General features: G+C 31.2%; 1 protein-coding gene across 5 annotated transcripts in view; it reads right to left on the reverse strand.

Moving 5' to 3' along the window:
• The window catches only part of UBR3 (ubiquitin protein ligase E3 component n-recognin 3), a 267,500-nt gene that overhangs the window by 97,085 nt on the left and 154,933 nt on the right, over window positions 1-15,482 (reverse strand). For all 5 annotated transcript variants that reach the window (XM_031960483.1, XM_031960485.1, XM_031960486.1 and 2 more), the window contains 2 exons: window positions 6,574-6,723; window positions 1,617-1,750 (listed from right to left, as the gene is read on the reverse strand). In XM_031960483.1, coding sequence (XP_031816343.1) covers window positions 1,617-1,750; window positions 6,574-6,723 — 284 coding nt within the window. The remainder of the gene's footprint in view (window positions 1-1,616; window positions 1,751-6,573; window positions 6,724-15,482) is intronic.

Below are 15,482 nucleotides of genomic sequence, written 5' to 3' on the forward strand. Positions count from 1 at the left end.
CTCTAAGAAGTCTTTCTTGGTACCCCCAATTGCTAGTGGCCTCCAGCCCAAACAACTTTGTATTTAACTACTTTGTATGTTATTTGTAAATATTTATTAATTTAGCATTTCCCTACATGTATCTGTGTTTGTGTGTATACATGCATTCATGTATATATATAAATATATGAATGCATATATACATACACAAACACAGATACATAGATTTTAAAATATGTACTTGTCTTCCCCATCATAATGTAAATTCATTCTAAGTAGGGATTAAACCATTATTTGTACTCATATCTCCAGGATCTAGCTATGCCTAGTACATAGTAGGCATTTAATGCTTGTTGAATGATTGATTTTATCCATTATGCCATGCTATTTCTTTAAAAGTACAGTTATACTACTATAGATAGATAGATAGATACATAGATACATAGATAGATAGATTAAGAGTCCTTCTTCTCCTTTTCTACAAGCTAACACTGCCTCACATTTATGACCTCAGACTATATTTTCACTGCCACTGGACTCTAAAGGGTCCTGGAGAATATAAGCCTTCACAAAGTCAAATTTGCAGTATAAGTACATCTTTTGTTAATTCTCTTTCTAGATAAGCAGCTTTCAGCAAAGCTTCTTAAGATTTTTTTCATCCATTCTCTTTTTCTCAGAGGAAGCAGTGTTCCCACTCTTTTCCAAAGCTAATTCTTCCAATCATGACTCTGATCCCATTCTCTATATCTACTGGACTCTCCTAAAAGTAAACAAGAAATTACTGCTCTATTTTTTTTCTTTTCTTTTAAGGTAAAAACTTGTTTTTTTCCCATGGACTTTAAGTCACCATCATCATACTTATTATGTTATAATGGCATTTTATAGCTTACAAAACATATTATCTCATTTAATCTTCACAAGGTAAGAAAGGCCAGCACTATTATCTCCATTTTATTTATGAAAATCTGATGTTGAGAAAAAGTTATATGACTTCTCCAAAGTTATCTCATCTAATAAATAGCAAAATTAGTACTAGAATCTGGTTCTTTCAAGGCCTAATCAAAAACTCCTTTCATTACATAATATTGCCTCTCACTTATTACTATCTTCCTCAGGACAAGGGAAAAGCATCTCTGGCCTATCAACTGGGAAGTCAGATTCTCATGCCTACTTCAGCTTATGAGTGGTCGGTCTGTAATGTGTACTCCTATGATACTCAGCAGTTCATTAGCTCATACCACTATAAGTGGAGAATTGAGAAATGAGGGATACTTCAAGTCTTTTGAAATCTAATAAAGGAATAATCTGCAGTAGCTAGTGCAATAAATCTATTATGATAAATTCTAAAATTTTGAAATCTGATTACAATAATCAAATTAAATATACAAAAGACTTATAGTAAAATAGGGTAGGTATCACCCCATGTAATTTATCTGGGTCACATCAGGAGTCACAAGGCATTTGTTAAGGAGACTGATTTTAATAGAAAACTTGTCTACACTTAAAAAAAAAATAAACTTCTAGATTTCACATCAACATACCATTTTATATTACAAATAAGAACTATAAAATCATATGCTAATGGGACAGTGAAAGATATTCACCAACTTGACTATTCAATTGTAATAAGTACTTACATCCTTAAAGAAACGCTGTAACAAGGAAAGCCTAACATCATGCACTGCAGCACATGTATCCCAGGGGTATATCTGCTCCTCTTCTGTGGTTGGCAGCTTCTTTGGCTCTGTGCTGTTTCGACACTGCCCTAAGACTACAAACAAAAAGGAAGTAGGCAGAAATAAACAAAATCACAAAACTGATGAAATTGACAAGTTATTATTATTATTACTGTTATACACTCAATTTCTGATCCCACCCTCACCCCCAAATACAGATTAGAAATACTTCTAGTGAATTGAATGTTTTAACATATTGAATTATTTGCCATCTAAGGGAAGGGATGTGGGGAAGGGAAGGAAAAAAATGTGGAACACATAATTAGAACTCATGTATAAATATATGTGTGTGTGTGTACATATGTGTCTATGCATAACATAATTATTAATAATTTAAATACTTTTAAAATTTACAAAGTACTTCTCTTATAACACTGAGATAGGTAGTAAATGTATTATTATTCCCATTTTCCAGATGAAAAAACTAAGGCTTTGCTTGAGTTTGCAAAACACAAGATTTTGCAAAGGTGAATGTTGAAAATTATCTATGCATATTTTTTTTAAATAAATAGTTTTAATGAAAAAAAAATACTTCTAGTAGAAGCTTATACCTTTGCTACTTCAAAGATCAGAGCAATTCTATTATTACTGATACTTCCTCCACTGCCCTTTTAGGGGTTTCATTAGTTGCTGTAGTTGAAAAATCTGTCACCCTGAAGCCAACTTCCTGGTGATAAACTGTTCCAAAGTTAGCTAGGCTAGTCCTTATGTGACAGACAAAAAACATATTGTTCAGTCCAGACTCAAAGCTCAGAGCTTATGCTCCAAGTATAAGCTTCAAGAACAGAGGCCCTCTGAGGTCATTATGAAGCATGACATTAGGCTTTAGAATTAAGTAAAATACTTCAAAAATATAAATTATTCTAGCTTTCTTTTTTATAAATAATGCTAAAACTAGAATTTAGTCAATAACATAATTTGTGAGCCAAAGGATTCATAAATAGGCGGCTACAAGTATATGTCAATATATTTTCTATTAACTACGATCAGAATCACACCCAAAGTACAGCAACTACAGTCATGGTACTTCAAGTGAATTTATAGCAGCTCCAATAAGAATAAAGTGAAGGCAGCCAGCAGCTGGCAACAATTAACATCAGTATGTTAAATACAATTACTGTCAGCATGTGGAAAAACACAGTAAATCTCTTTCCCTTCCCAGGTAACTACTTAAGGCTTTTTTTTTTTTTTTTTTTTTTTTTGCACTTCTGTGAAACTGCCTCCCAACAATACTTTGATCTATTGGTTATTGTTGGTTCACTTTAACCAGAACTCATATATATACAAAAGTTAGTGGCAAAATGGGAAAGTCTCACGTAATATTCTTTACCATAGACCATGCAAATTCTTAGCCGTAACTTTAAAAAAAAAAATCTCCATAAACATCTTATCTCCCTATAGGCATGAAAACTGTTATGTCCTTTCTAGCAAGATAATGTTCTTGATTCAACTACTGCTTGGAAAGATACTTATACTAAACCATGCTAAGTCGAATGAAATGAGAAATTTGTTTTGTAATTCAAAAATGTCAAAAGTGGACTATGCAAATATCACATTACACAATATTTCTATTCATATGAATACCTAAAGAATACCTAAAGAAACAAGGAAAATAAGGTCAATAATGAGATGTTTACCTTGGAACCACAAAGACATGAGTTCAAAACACAAAAAAGTTGTGTGACTATTCACAATGTTTAACCTATCAAATTCCTTATCTGTAGAGTAAGAACAATAATAGCTTTACCATGCATCTTATGGATTCGTTGTGAAAAAACTACCCTGTAAACCCTAAAGTATTTTATAAACATGTTTTTATAATTAAGAAATATCTATATGGGTACACAGTTATAGCTAAATCTAAGAATTGCTATAAAAGGAAACTGGAGGGAGCAGTTCTTAATCACAAAGCAGTACACTAATAAAATTAAATTATTTGGTAAAGTAAATTCATTTAAGGGTACAACGTGTTCTGTAAAGTATCTGAGAAAGTAAAATCTTTACAAAATGTTTCATTGCCCTTAATTTCAACTTTTTTTTGGACTGAGTCACCCAAATCTGCAAAGCAGAAATAAGGCTAATAAGAAGGTAAACGCCAAGGCAGAATTTGAACATGCCTTGTTGACCCCAAGCCTAATTCCTACTACTTCTTGCACCGAATACAATTATTAGTTCTACATATTCGTTGAAAATTTATGCAAAGACTCTTAATAAATGTATTAGAAACATATAATTTTCTTTCCAAGTAGGAGAATGGTGCCATCAGAAATTCACTTAATAGAAGAAATTCAAGCCATTTATATCATTTGAAAAAAAATGCTCTAAATCATTATTGATTAGAGAAAGCAATTCCAAGGTACCACTTCATACCTCTCAAATTGGCTAAGATAACAGGAAAAGATAATGAAAAATATTGGAAGAAATATTGGAAAAACTGGAACACAAATGTATTGTTGGTAGAGTTGTTAAATGATCCCGCCATCCTGGAGAGTAATTTGGAATTTCACCCAAAGAGCTATCAAACTGTGCATACCTTTCAATCCAGCAGTGTCACTACTGGGTCTATATCTCAGAGAGATCATAAAAGAGGAGAAAGGACCCACATGTGCAAAAATGTTTGTAGCAGCCCTTTTTGTAGTGGCAAAGAACTAAAAATTGAGTGGATACCCATCAGTTGTGGAATGGTTGAATAAGTTATGGTGTATGAATGAAATGGAATATTATTGTTCTACAAGAAATGATAAGCAGGTTGATTTCAGAAAAGCTTGGAAAGACTTACATGAACTGATACTGAGTAAAGTAAGGAAAATCATGAGAACATTGTGCACAGTAACAGCAAGATTATGTGATGATACAACAATCCAACACAATTCCAATAGATTTGGGATTGAAAATGCCATCCACATCCAGAGAGAGAATTATGGAGACTGAATGAAGATCGAAGCAGAGTGTTTTCACCTTTTTTTGTTTGTTTGTTTGTTTGCTTTTTCTTTCTCCTATTTTTTCCCCTTTTGGTCTTATTTTTCTTACACAACATGACAAATATGGAAATATGTGTAAAATGATTGTACATATACTATATTGGATTGCTTGCTTTCTTGGGGAGAAAAGAGGCAAGGAAGAGAGGGAGGAAGAAAAAATTCAAAAATCAAAATCTTACAGAAATTAATGTTGAAAACTATCTTTACATGTATTTGGAAAAATAAAATGCTACTGAGAAAAGAAAAGAGAGAAACAAGTCAAAAAAATAGTTTACCAAATAGTGTTCAACTTGTGGATCCTATGAGAAGCCAAGAGGACTGTTACATGTGTTCTAACTCAAGCAGTTTTATGAATTACATAGTAGTTGTGAATATGCATTGTTAAAAAGAGCTTATACACAAGGAATAGCCTTTCTACATTGTTAAAATCATAAGTAGTTTGGGGCAGAAGAGATAACTATGTGGGGGGGGGGCGGGAACTTTAACATAATATTTAAAGATTTAAGTATACTAAAATGGATGAGGATCAGGAAAGAAAACTGCTGAGAAGGGTCTTTGGTCAAAGTTTTCTGAGGAAAGTCATGAAAAGAGGAGGTGAGAGATGGAGGGGGAAAAAAAGGAACAGGGGTCCTGAAGCGGAAGAAGCATTAAGAGCTATGAAAAACTAGTTGCCAAATTTTTTTTTTTAAACAATATTAAAAGCTAAAGTTTTTATCATTTTTTTCTTTCTATCTGTAGAAGATATAGAATGGAAAAGAAAGCCAGAACAATGATCCAAATGAGTTAATCATTAAATAGTAAAGAAAAAATAAAATAATCTCAGAATGCGAAAATCCTGCCCCAAAAAATTTTACAGGCTTTGAACTCTTACTCCAAATCAACCAATTCAGATGTTCAGGAAGAATGTCTAACTGTTGCTCTTCAAGCATCTTAGCCTAACCAAGTGATCCTTCCGAGAAATAATACTCTGAACTGGTTTTCTTATAAGTAAGAATTGGAAAAAGATATCATTATCTTCAAACACATTTGAGGAGAGGGAGCAGAACAAAGAGACATTACTGGAGAAGAATGCTGAGAAATGCTTCATGCTTTTTCAAAGAACTATAGCTTTAGAAACAGGGAAAATCAAAATTGTCAAAAAATACTACAGCGTGCACAGCTTCTACTCAGATACAGTTCCATTATGGGCTATTTGGGACATTACCCATACTTGATATCAATATGGCCCTATTTTTAACAAAATGGAATATGTGGCATTCCAGAGATACTAGACTTAGAGTTTTAAAGAAAACCTTAAAATATTTTAACTTTTAGAGGGAGGCAGGATGAGAATGGAGGAACTGAATAATGTATTAAAATGTTTTGTTTTTCAAATGTCTTATAGAATACTGATAATAAGTTCTTCAAAATGAATTTTTATTCTGAAATTGTATTATACTAAAGAAATGGTTTGTGATTAAAAACCAAAAACAAAATATAAAAACAAGGCATTACTTTGGTAAACATATTTACAGATCTAGACTTTGGTATATTGACATAAAGAATGGTTTACAATAACAAAAATTAGAACTCATATATGTGTATGTGCACATATGTGTCTATGCATAACATAATTATTAATAATTTAAATACTTTTAAGATTTACAAAGTATTTCCCTTATAACACTGAGATAGGTAGTAAATGTAATATTTTCCAGGTGAAAAAAACTAAAGCTAAGAGAGTTTATGTGATTTACCAATACACATTTAAATATTTAAAATTTAAAAGGCAGAATTCAAGCCTAGGAATTCTAATTCCACATCTGATGCTCTTTCAAAATAATAAAAGTTAATAACTATTTTAATTCTGAGAACTAGCTCAATAAAAAAAAATGTACCTGAAGAGGCTTGCAAAAGCACAACCAACCCTGTGGGTCGCTCTTCAGAGGATGGGCCACTTTGTCCACAGATGACACAGTCATATACTGCTTCAGAGACTTGCTGTTCTGGTGTCACTATCTCCATAGCAATATCAGTTTCTGGAGAATCTGGGGCAAGGGGGGAGGGAAGGAGAAAAGGTTATATCTACAAATTTCTGGAAAGTATCTCTAAAAAGAAACAGGTAGAAAAGTAAAACTCAAATTATCAGGTACTGATAAGATTTTATAACTTTAAGACTTTATAACTGAAGCAATGGTACAAGCTTTCTAAAGTAAAAATTTTATTTAGGAAAAAGTTTACAAAATTATGAAAATAACTGACAATTATACTGACATTATGACATCAAAGAATATATAATACATGAATTTTAAGGTTATATATGTTGTTGGGTATATCTTATATTATTCTTTTTTTAAAACTGGTACTAAAAAGAAGAATGTGAAATATGTAATTCTGTATAAAACTTTAAAAAGAAATTATCATTTTTGGAGGATTTTCTCTAAGTCTTAGAAGGTAGACTTTAAAAAAACTCAAGACACTCTTGGGAAGAAATATTTATTGCATTCTTTTATATAAATGTGACATTCAGATACATGTTAATCAATTTATAAGATTTAATACAAATAATATAAAAAAATCACCCAGATGTATTATGTGAGTTACCTCCCATCTACCCCAACAATCTCCTAACAAGAAGTATGTACCAAATCTATATAAACATCCATAAGGGAAGATGATGAGATATTTGCCTATTTCAGTGAAGTAGTAACCTACTTAAACCTCCCACTTTTCCTAACCTCTGTATTAAAAGCATTATTTCCTAAGGTTCTGTCATGTAGGTTTGGCTAGCTTTTCCCCAAGGCCCTGTGTTAAGCTAGATTCCTTTCTTTAAAAGAACCAAAAGTATCAAAACTCTCCTTCTTGGCTTGGGAAAAGAAGTTCTTAATCAATTTCTGAAGCTTCTGAGCTAGACCAACTAGAAAGTTATGTTCAGTTTAATCAACATAGTATCCTCACTCAATATCCTTGTTGAATATCCTTCATATGCAATGGCTATATATAGCTCCTTCTGCTAACTGTAGTCTTAGGAGAACCTCATTTCAATCCAAAATCTGACCTATTAAGCAAATGACCTAAGTCAGACCCAGGCCATCGCACCCCCTTACTCTTCCCTCTCCCAGCAAAAACAACTTAGATGGTTTGTATTTCAAGTTATCATGGCCTCTACAATCTTCTCAATTCTGTCAAGCCAATGACCTTGTCTGAACTTTACACTCAACAAGAAGGAACATATTGCCCAGCCATGACAATAAAAGAAGTTTTGAACCAATTATGGGTTAGGGGTAAATGCAGAGCCAGCTAAAAGTGAAAGATACTTATGTAAGGTAAAACAGTCTAGAAAGCTAACAGAGAGTCAATACTCTCTGTTTTTAAACTCAGAGTTTTAAACTCAGAGTTTTAGATAGAGACTAGAAAAACTACAATCACCAGCTAGAAGAGGTTAAAACTGCCTTAGAACCTTGTGCAAAAAAAGAAAAAAATTACCCCACGGCAGTGAAAGGAAATGAGTCACACAGTAAAAAGAAAGTGTGAGGCAAAAAAGAAAAAAAAAAAAATTTAAGGGGGGGGGGGGGGGGGGGGGGCGGATGAGGGCTTAAAGATAGAATAGCAATACATACATAAATAAATCTGGGTATAACAGACTTAGTTTCCAAGCAGATAAAAACCAGCTGTGAAGACACACAACTTGTCTTGTGAAAAAATAAATAAGAATTTTTTAAAGACCCAGAAAATTTAATGTTATAAAGGAAACAGAAATAAAAACTCTCAATAAAAAAGAGAGCAAGATAATAAATCTGTGGCTTCCAAGAAATCATGGAACAAAAATAGGAAAAGCCAGAATGGTTCCAAAGAGAAATAAAATTTTTAAATGAAAAAAGTAGAGTAAAAATCTGAGCTGCTAAAAAAATAAATAAGACAAACAACAAACAATTTAAAAGTCACAAAGAATAATTTCTCTTAATAGATGTGCTATCAAACATTATCAAAGGAAAGATGCAGGAAAACTTGGAAAGACTTGCATAAACCGATACAGAAGAAGTGAGCAAAACTAGGAAAATAATTTATACAACAAGAACAGAAAATCAGTTTTGAAAGACTTAACAACTGTAATCAATTGAATGGCTGATCACAATTTAAAAAGACCAGTGATACTTTCCCACTCTCTGAAAAAAGATGGTAGCACGCTACAGGTATAAGAATAAGACCCACATTTTCAGACATCATCAATATAGGAATCTGTCTTGCTTTACAATGAATATTTGTATGGGTTTTGGATTTATTGGGATTTATTTCATTATGGTGGGATGTCAGGAAGTAAAGAAATTATGTTAACTGAAAAATATAAAATTTCATTTAAAAAAAGAATAGAACCTCTGAAAAAGATAATTATAAATATGGGATTCAAAAATGCTTGAGTTTAAGAAAATTAGAAGAATTTTCTAATTTTGTATAATTTGTATAATTCCAAATGGCTTTCCAGAATGTTTGGATCAATTCAGAGTTCTACTAGGGGAAAAATTAAAAACTCTGAAAAAAGATATATAAAGTCTACTAAAGCAACTGACCTTGAAGACAGAATACTAGAAAATCAGAAATATATTAATAAAAAAATTTTAAGATTTTTCTAATGCTATTTCTAGAGTAATATAATCCTAAAGGAATAAGACTAAAATGGATGGAGTTTTCAGTGTTTTGTCTTCCCTATCAATAATTATTTTCCATAACTAAGTAGAAAATTATTATTTAAAATCTTAATTTTAAATTTTTACTAGCATAGTTAATGGTAGCATATCATCATAATTTACAATAAAATAACATAAATGTTACTAATTACTTAATTTCATAATAGATGATTTTGTGTATTAATACCAATATCAGACTCTCAGCTCTATCATATAAGTTATAAAATTATATTAAGGGCTTGAAAAGATACAGAAATATTACTATTTCTTCAATTTGAAAAAATATACATTAAAATATTCATCCTATTTTTAATAGGTAAAACTGTTAGATACATTCTTATATAGATTAATAAAATTAAGTAATTTTTTAAAAACTACATATCCAAATCACAATGTAAATAAATTGTTTTGTAAAAGACTAAAAATTTTTTGGGGGAAAAAAGTGTGTGAATATATATCACTAACTAAAAAAAATGAATTGTTTCTTTTGGTTGAACATAATAAACACAAATGAGAAGAAATTAAGTTCTGGTAACTAAATTTTCTCTACTAATTCATCAATGATGAAAAGCAACATATGAAAAAATGGGAACATTCTATTCAAAAATGATGAATTTAAGTGCTGTGGAACTATCTTGACTTGTCTTCCTTGTCTACATATGCAAATATTACTCAGTTGCCATATCCATTCAATCTTTAGACTCTACAATGACTTCTAATATACAATAGATATCAATTGTTGATATTAATATATGATGTTGATAACTGATATCCAATGTGATTTTTTCCAAATCATATTAATACTTTTTTTTAGAAATAAAGTACCTATTACAAAATAGAATATTTAAAAATATTATTTTAATGGGAAAGATATCCCTCAAAATTAAGAGAATAAATGGTCAAATTGGTAACTATCCTAAATGAGATAATACACCTGCACACACAGTTTTAAATAAACATAAAAATCTTTCAGCAAACTAAAGTCTCAACTCTATGACTGCTACTTCACATCTTGCCACAGTAAACATTTTTTTAAAGTTCCCTAAAAGACAAAACCAGACAAAATAATTCAAGCACTCTACCTTAACTAAAATCTGGTATTCATGAAACTTTTGATTCAAAACAATGTACTATATTAAAATGATGAGACTGCTAATATTTACCTGTTTTTCTAATAATATTTAAGAGATCGAATATTACTATTCCATTTTAAAAAATATTTATTCCACAATCATTAGCTTAAACTCACAAATTATCTTCAATATTCATAATTCCAAACAGTGTAATTCTACTATAAAGTTTCCTTTATTGCCGTTTGGAAGTACATCAGCTATAAAATTAAATTTTGATAAATTATTAACTGAAATCAATCTTGAAATTATAAAATAGCTCTGCCAATTACTTGAAAATTGTGCCTTTAAAGCTAGAAATTTGATGAATTTAGTCTAAAATAAGCATTTGCAACAGCATTAGAAACAATGGAAAGCAGTCTGTCAGAGACTGAGTTTAAACCAATATATTACATACATCATGTAATAATTCAAAATAGCTACATGACCTAAATATTAAAGATGAGATAATTTTAAAATCACAATAGCTCATCATATGCCTTTTACAACTATGGATAAGAAATTAATTCTTAACCAAAAAAAGTTAATTAATAAATTTGATTAAATGAAAAGAGAAGCAGTCAATTGAAAAAAAATCTATCAAACATCTCTGATACGGTATTTCTCTGATATATAAGATGTATCGACAGCTAACAGAAATATATTAAACAAAAAACAAAAATCCTTCCCAAATAGATAAATGTTCAAAGAATATGAAAAAAATTTATTTTGGTATATATATGGAAGTCTTTTTTTGTCAATGGCATCATTGAAACAGAAGAATTGACTGAAGATATTCCTCTTTTACTCAAAAGATAAGGTATTCCCACCTTTGATTCTACATGTTTTTAATTTCCCTTTATTTTATTTTTATTTTTTAAAAATTAATTTTTCAAGTAGCAAATTCTTTTAAAATTAATTTGTTCCATACACTACTCAGTCTTTTTAAAAAAAAGAACCTAAAAAATAAAAAATCCCTCAATACATACCTACATGGTCCAGCACAACAAATTGCCACATTATAAACTATCCAAAAATAAGTCTCTGCACTTTAACTAAATCATCTTTCTATGGGAGATGATTGGGATGTTTTACTTTTATCCAATTAGACTATGGTTTATCACTGCATTGATTAAAGTTCTAAAGTCTTTCAAGGTTTGTTTTGTTTTTATAATGTTATTATATAAATTGCTCTTATTCTGATCACTTCAATCTGCAGTTTTTAAGGATTCTTCAAATTTTCTCTGAAATTATCCCTTTCATTATTTCATATGTCCCATTAATACTCCCTTATATTCCTAAGTCACAATTTTTTACCCATTCCCAAAGAAGATGATACACCCTTAATTAATTTTGGCCTTCCACAAAAAGAATTTCTATAAATGTTTGTATTGGCACCCTTTCTACAGTATTTTATGGGGGGATAGGGAATGCAGCCTATGAGTAACATAAGTGACAAAGAGAATATACTTTTTTTTAACTTTCTGAGTTTTGTTTTCCAGAATGGATGGATTAATTCATACCATTACCAAAATTTCTTTCAACATTAAAGATTTCTAGTTCTTCTAAATGATTTGATAGTATTTTTGTACCTTTGTAAATTTCTTTTGGTGGTTTAATTATATACTGTTGGGCAGCGAGGTGATAAAGTGGATAGAAAGCTGAATTTTGAATGAATTAGACCTGAGTTCAAATCTAACCCCAGATACTTACTGGCTGTGGACTCTCAGCAGATCACCAAACCTCAGTTTCCCCATCTGTAAAATGGAGTTAATAAAAGCACTTATCTCCCAGGGATGTTGGGGGGATGAAATGAGTTAATATATTTTTTTAAGGTATTGCTAGTAGAACTCTGAATTGATCCAAACATTCTGGAAAGCCATTTGGAATTTTACAAATTACACAAATAAAATGACTCTATCCTTTGATCCTAAGATTCCACTGCTAGGAACATACCCCAAAAAGAAGTCAATGACAGAAAGAAAGAAAGATATAACAAAATATTTATAGTAGTACTATTTGTGGTAGCAAAAAACTGGAAACAAATTAGATATCTATCAATTAAGCAATGACTAAACAAATTGTGATATATGAATGCAATGAAATATTAGTGCTATAAGAAATGCTGAATACAGAGAAGCATTATATGAATTAATATAAAGTGAGGCAAAGAGAATGAGGAAAAAAAATATAATTAATATGACAACATAAATGTAAAGAACAACAACAATAAAGCAATGCCATGAAACTAAAATGATCAGGTAAAGCCTCAAAGACTAGAGGTAAATGATGTGTCCAGGTCCTACATTTAATAAATGTTTGGGACCAGATTTGAAATGTGTGTAATGGATTGAAATGAGAGACTAGAGGCTGGAAGACTGAGAAAAAGCTTTTGCAATAACGAGCCCAGATATGATGGTGTGAACTAAAATGATTCCTCAGTAAAGACTAAGGATAGATGCCATAGATATTGTGAAGGTAGAAACTACAAGATTAGTATCATAGCCAATCAAGTTTAACTGAGAAGTGATTATTGCTAATTGAAAAAGAAACCACAAGATTTGGCAACTGAGTGGCAATGAGGGAGGGGTGAGAAAGAAATTCAGGATAACTAAATAATTAATTAAATAAATAATTAAAACTAAGTTAAAAGTCTACGTTAAAAACCTAGGAAAAAATCGGGACTAAATGTCTAGATCTGTGATAGATATGCATAAATCTATAAATCTGAGACCCAAATTTTCAGAAATATCCATTCAATTTTGAGAATGAATGATATTATGTAAGTATGTTTCTAGAAAGCATGTAAGAGAAAAGGACAGAAACTTAGGGAACACCCACAATCTGGAAATGTGCTATGGATGATGAATAAGCAAAGATGACAGAGAAAATAAAGACAGATAGGAGATGAACCAGTCAATAATTCAAAGATAGAGGTAGTCAAATGCAGAAAATAGGCTGTGAAGAATTTCTAACTTTGAAGTTTCGGTTGGTTATTAATAAGATTAGAAGATACTATAAAGACTCAAGGAAATTAGAAAGGTATGAGGAGAAAGTGAGAGGGAAAAAATATGGAAGGAGAAGAAAACAAGTATTTATTAAGCATTTACTACATGCTAGCACTATGCTAAATGCTTTTACAAGTATTGTTTCATTTGATCTTTATAACAAATCTATGAAGTCTATGCTATTATTATTTCCATTTTAGAGTTGAGGAAACTGAAGAAGACAAGAGTTAAATGTGTCATCTAGGTCCCACATCTAATAAATGTTTGGGACCAGATTTGAACTCATATCTTCCTGACTCAAGGCTCAGTGCTCTATTGACTGTAATACCTACCTTCTGTAGGAAGTTAGAGAATAAATTAGGAAAAAACAAAAAAGACTACTTGGTAGTAGAAAGGGCCTAGCTGAGGCTAGATAACATGAATTTGTGATGAATCCAATTGGCATCAGTGTGAGACTTATTCCAGTTGCACTGAACAACTCATGTGTAGGATCAGAAAAGGCAGACAACAGAAATATTTTAGACTTGAGATCTGGCAAGAGAAGAGAAGCAATAGAATGAAGAGAAAGGGATTTGAGAGGAGATGACAATGTAGAGTTGAAATAGCTAAATATTCAGGCCAAGAATATCAGAACAGAGAAAATACTGAAGGGTGGAGAAATTGGAGGTCTTAATGAAGATAAAAAACAGTGTAGAAAAAATAAGTCATGAGAAGAGGCTAATAATAATAAGATATACTGAGGTATAAGGATGTCAGAGTTTCTAATTAGGAAGCTAAAATACTTATTGAGTAAAGATGGGATCTAGTGTGACCATCCTTACTCGTGACTGTGGTAGACTGAAGGAATAGGGATTTAAGATGATTATTATTGTGGAGATTTCCCCAGCTTTTGTATTCACACCATCAAAACCATCAATTGTTTCTGTCCTTCTGAGAGGAGAGCTAGAGAACAGAGCAAAAGATTCCCTCCCTCCCATGCAATTGTAGCTTTTCTTTATACAAGGTTCAAATTTTAGCCATCTCTTCATTGCTACCAGCTACTCTGCTAGATTTCAACTCAACCATCATCATTATAACTCCATACTGTGCATTCTCTCATCCTCCCACCCCCACTTTTTTCAGCTTCTCTTTGTGCACTATCTTTCTCTTTTCTTATTTATATCAAATAAATAAGATATTTATTTATTTATTAATTTATTTAATTTAATTTAAATTTAATTTATGATAAGACTTTTACTTCTGTCTATGAAAAGGTATCATATCAATGATCATTTTCCTCAGATACCTCCACATATCACCCAAACTTTACCTCTGATCCACTCAATTTGTTCATTTTAATTAAATAATCTCAGTTTATATCTCACTTTGATTTTTGAAAGGATAAAAAATAGTAATTTTTTAAAAGTGTAAGGACGGCAGTCAACAGAGTCAATAAATTAGACTGCCAAATTAAAGTAACAAGTGACAAGATATTATGTCCTGATACATTTGTTAAATAAGATCTGTCAATCAATCAAAAATGGGAACAAGGTTTGAACAAAGACAAGACATCGCTAATGAATATATCAATCAGTTACAGGCTTTAGACTTTAGAAATCTTTGAAAGCTATTGGATGAAGAGAATAATTCTGAAAAGCAAGTTTACTGGTTCTGGGTGAAAAAATCCAAGTTATCCCTTTTGGGTCTAAAGAAGGATTCAAGTACTTGGCAACTAAATAGCGGAAGCATCTAGTCAAGCCTCTGGAAAGGAATTGCTTAGACAGAGGAGAAGGGTCCTAGCTTCAGATTCAGTTTCAGTGTCCTTCCTTCTTTCTAACTTTATGAAATTCAGAGAGTCAATAGATTATTTTGTTCTCAATGGCATCCTCATCCTAACAATATCCTTGAAATAACTGATTCAGTGTATGGAACTGAAATCAAGAAAAAACTAAATACACTGAGAAAAAATAGCTTCAATACTCTATGAGGAGTTCAGCATATATATGTTATATCATTCCTAGTAACC

This window comes from Sarcophilus harrisii, chromosome 3 (assembly GCF_902635505.1).
Source record: "Sarcophilus harrisii chromosome 3, mSarHar1.11, whole genome shotgun sequence".
Lineage (NCBI taxonomy): Eukaryota > Metazoa > Chordata > Mammalia > Dasyuromorphia > Dasyuridae > Sarcophilus > Sarcophilus harrisii.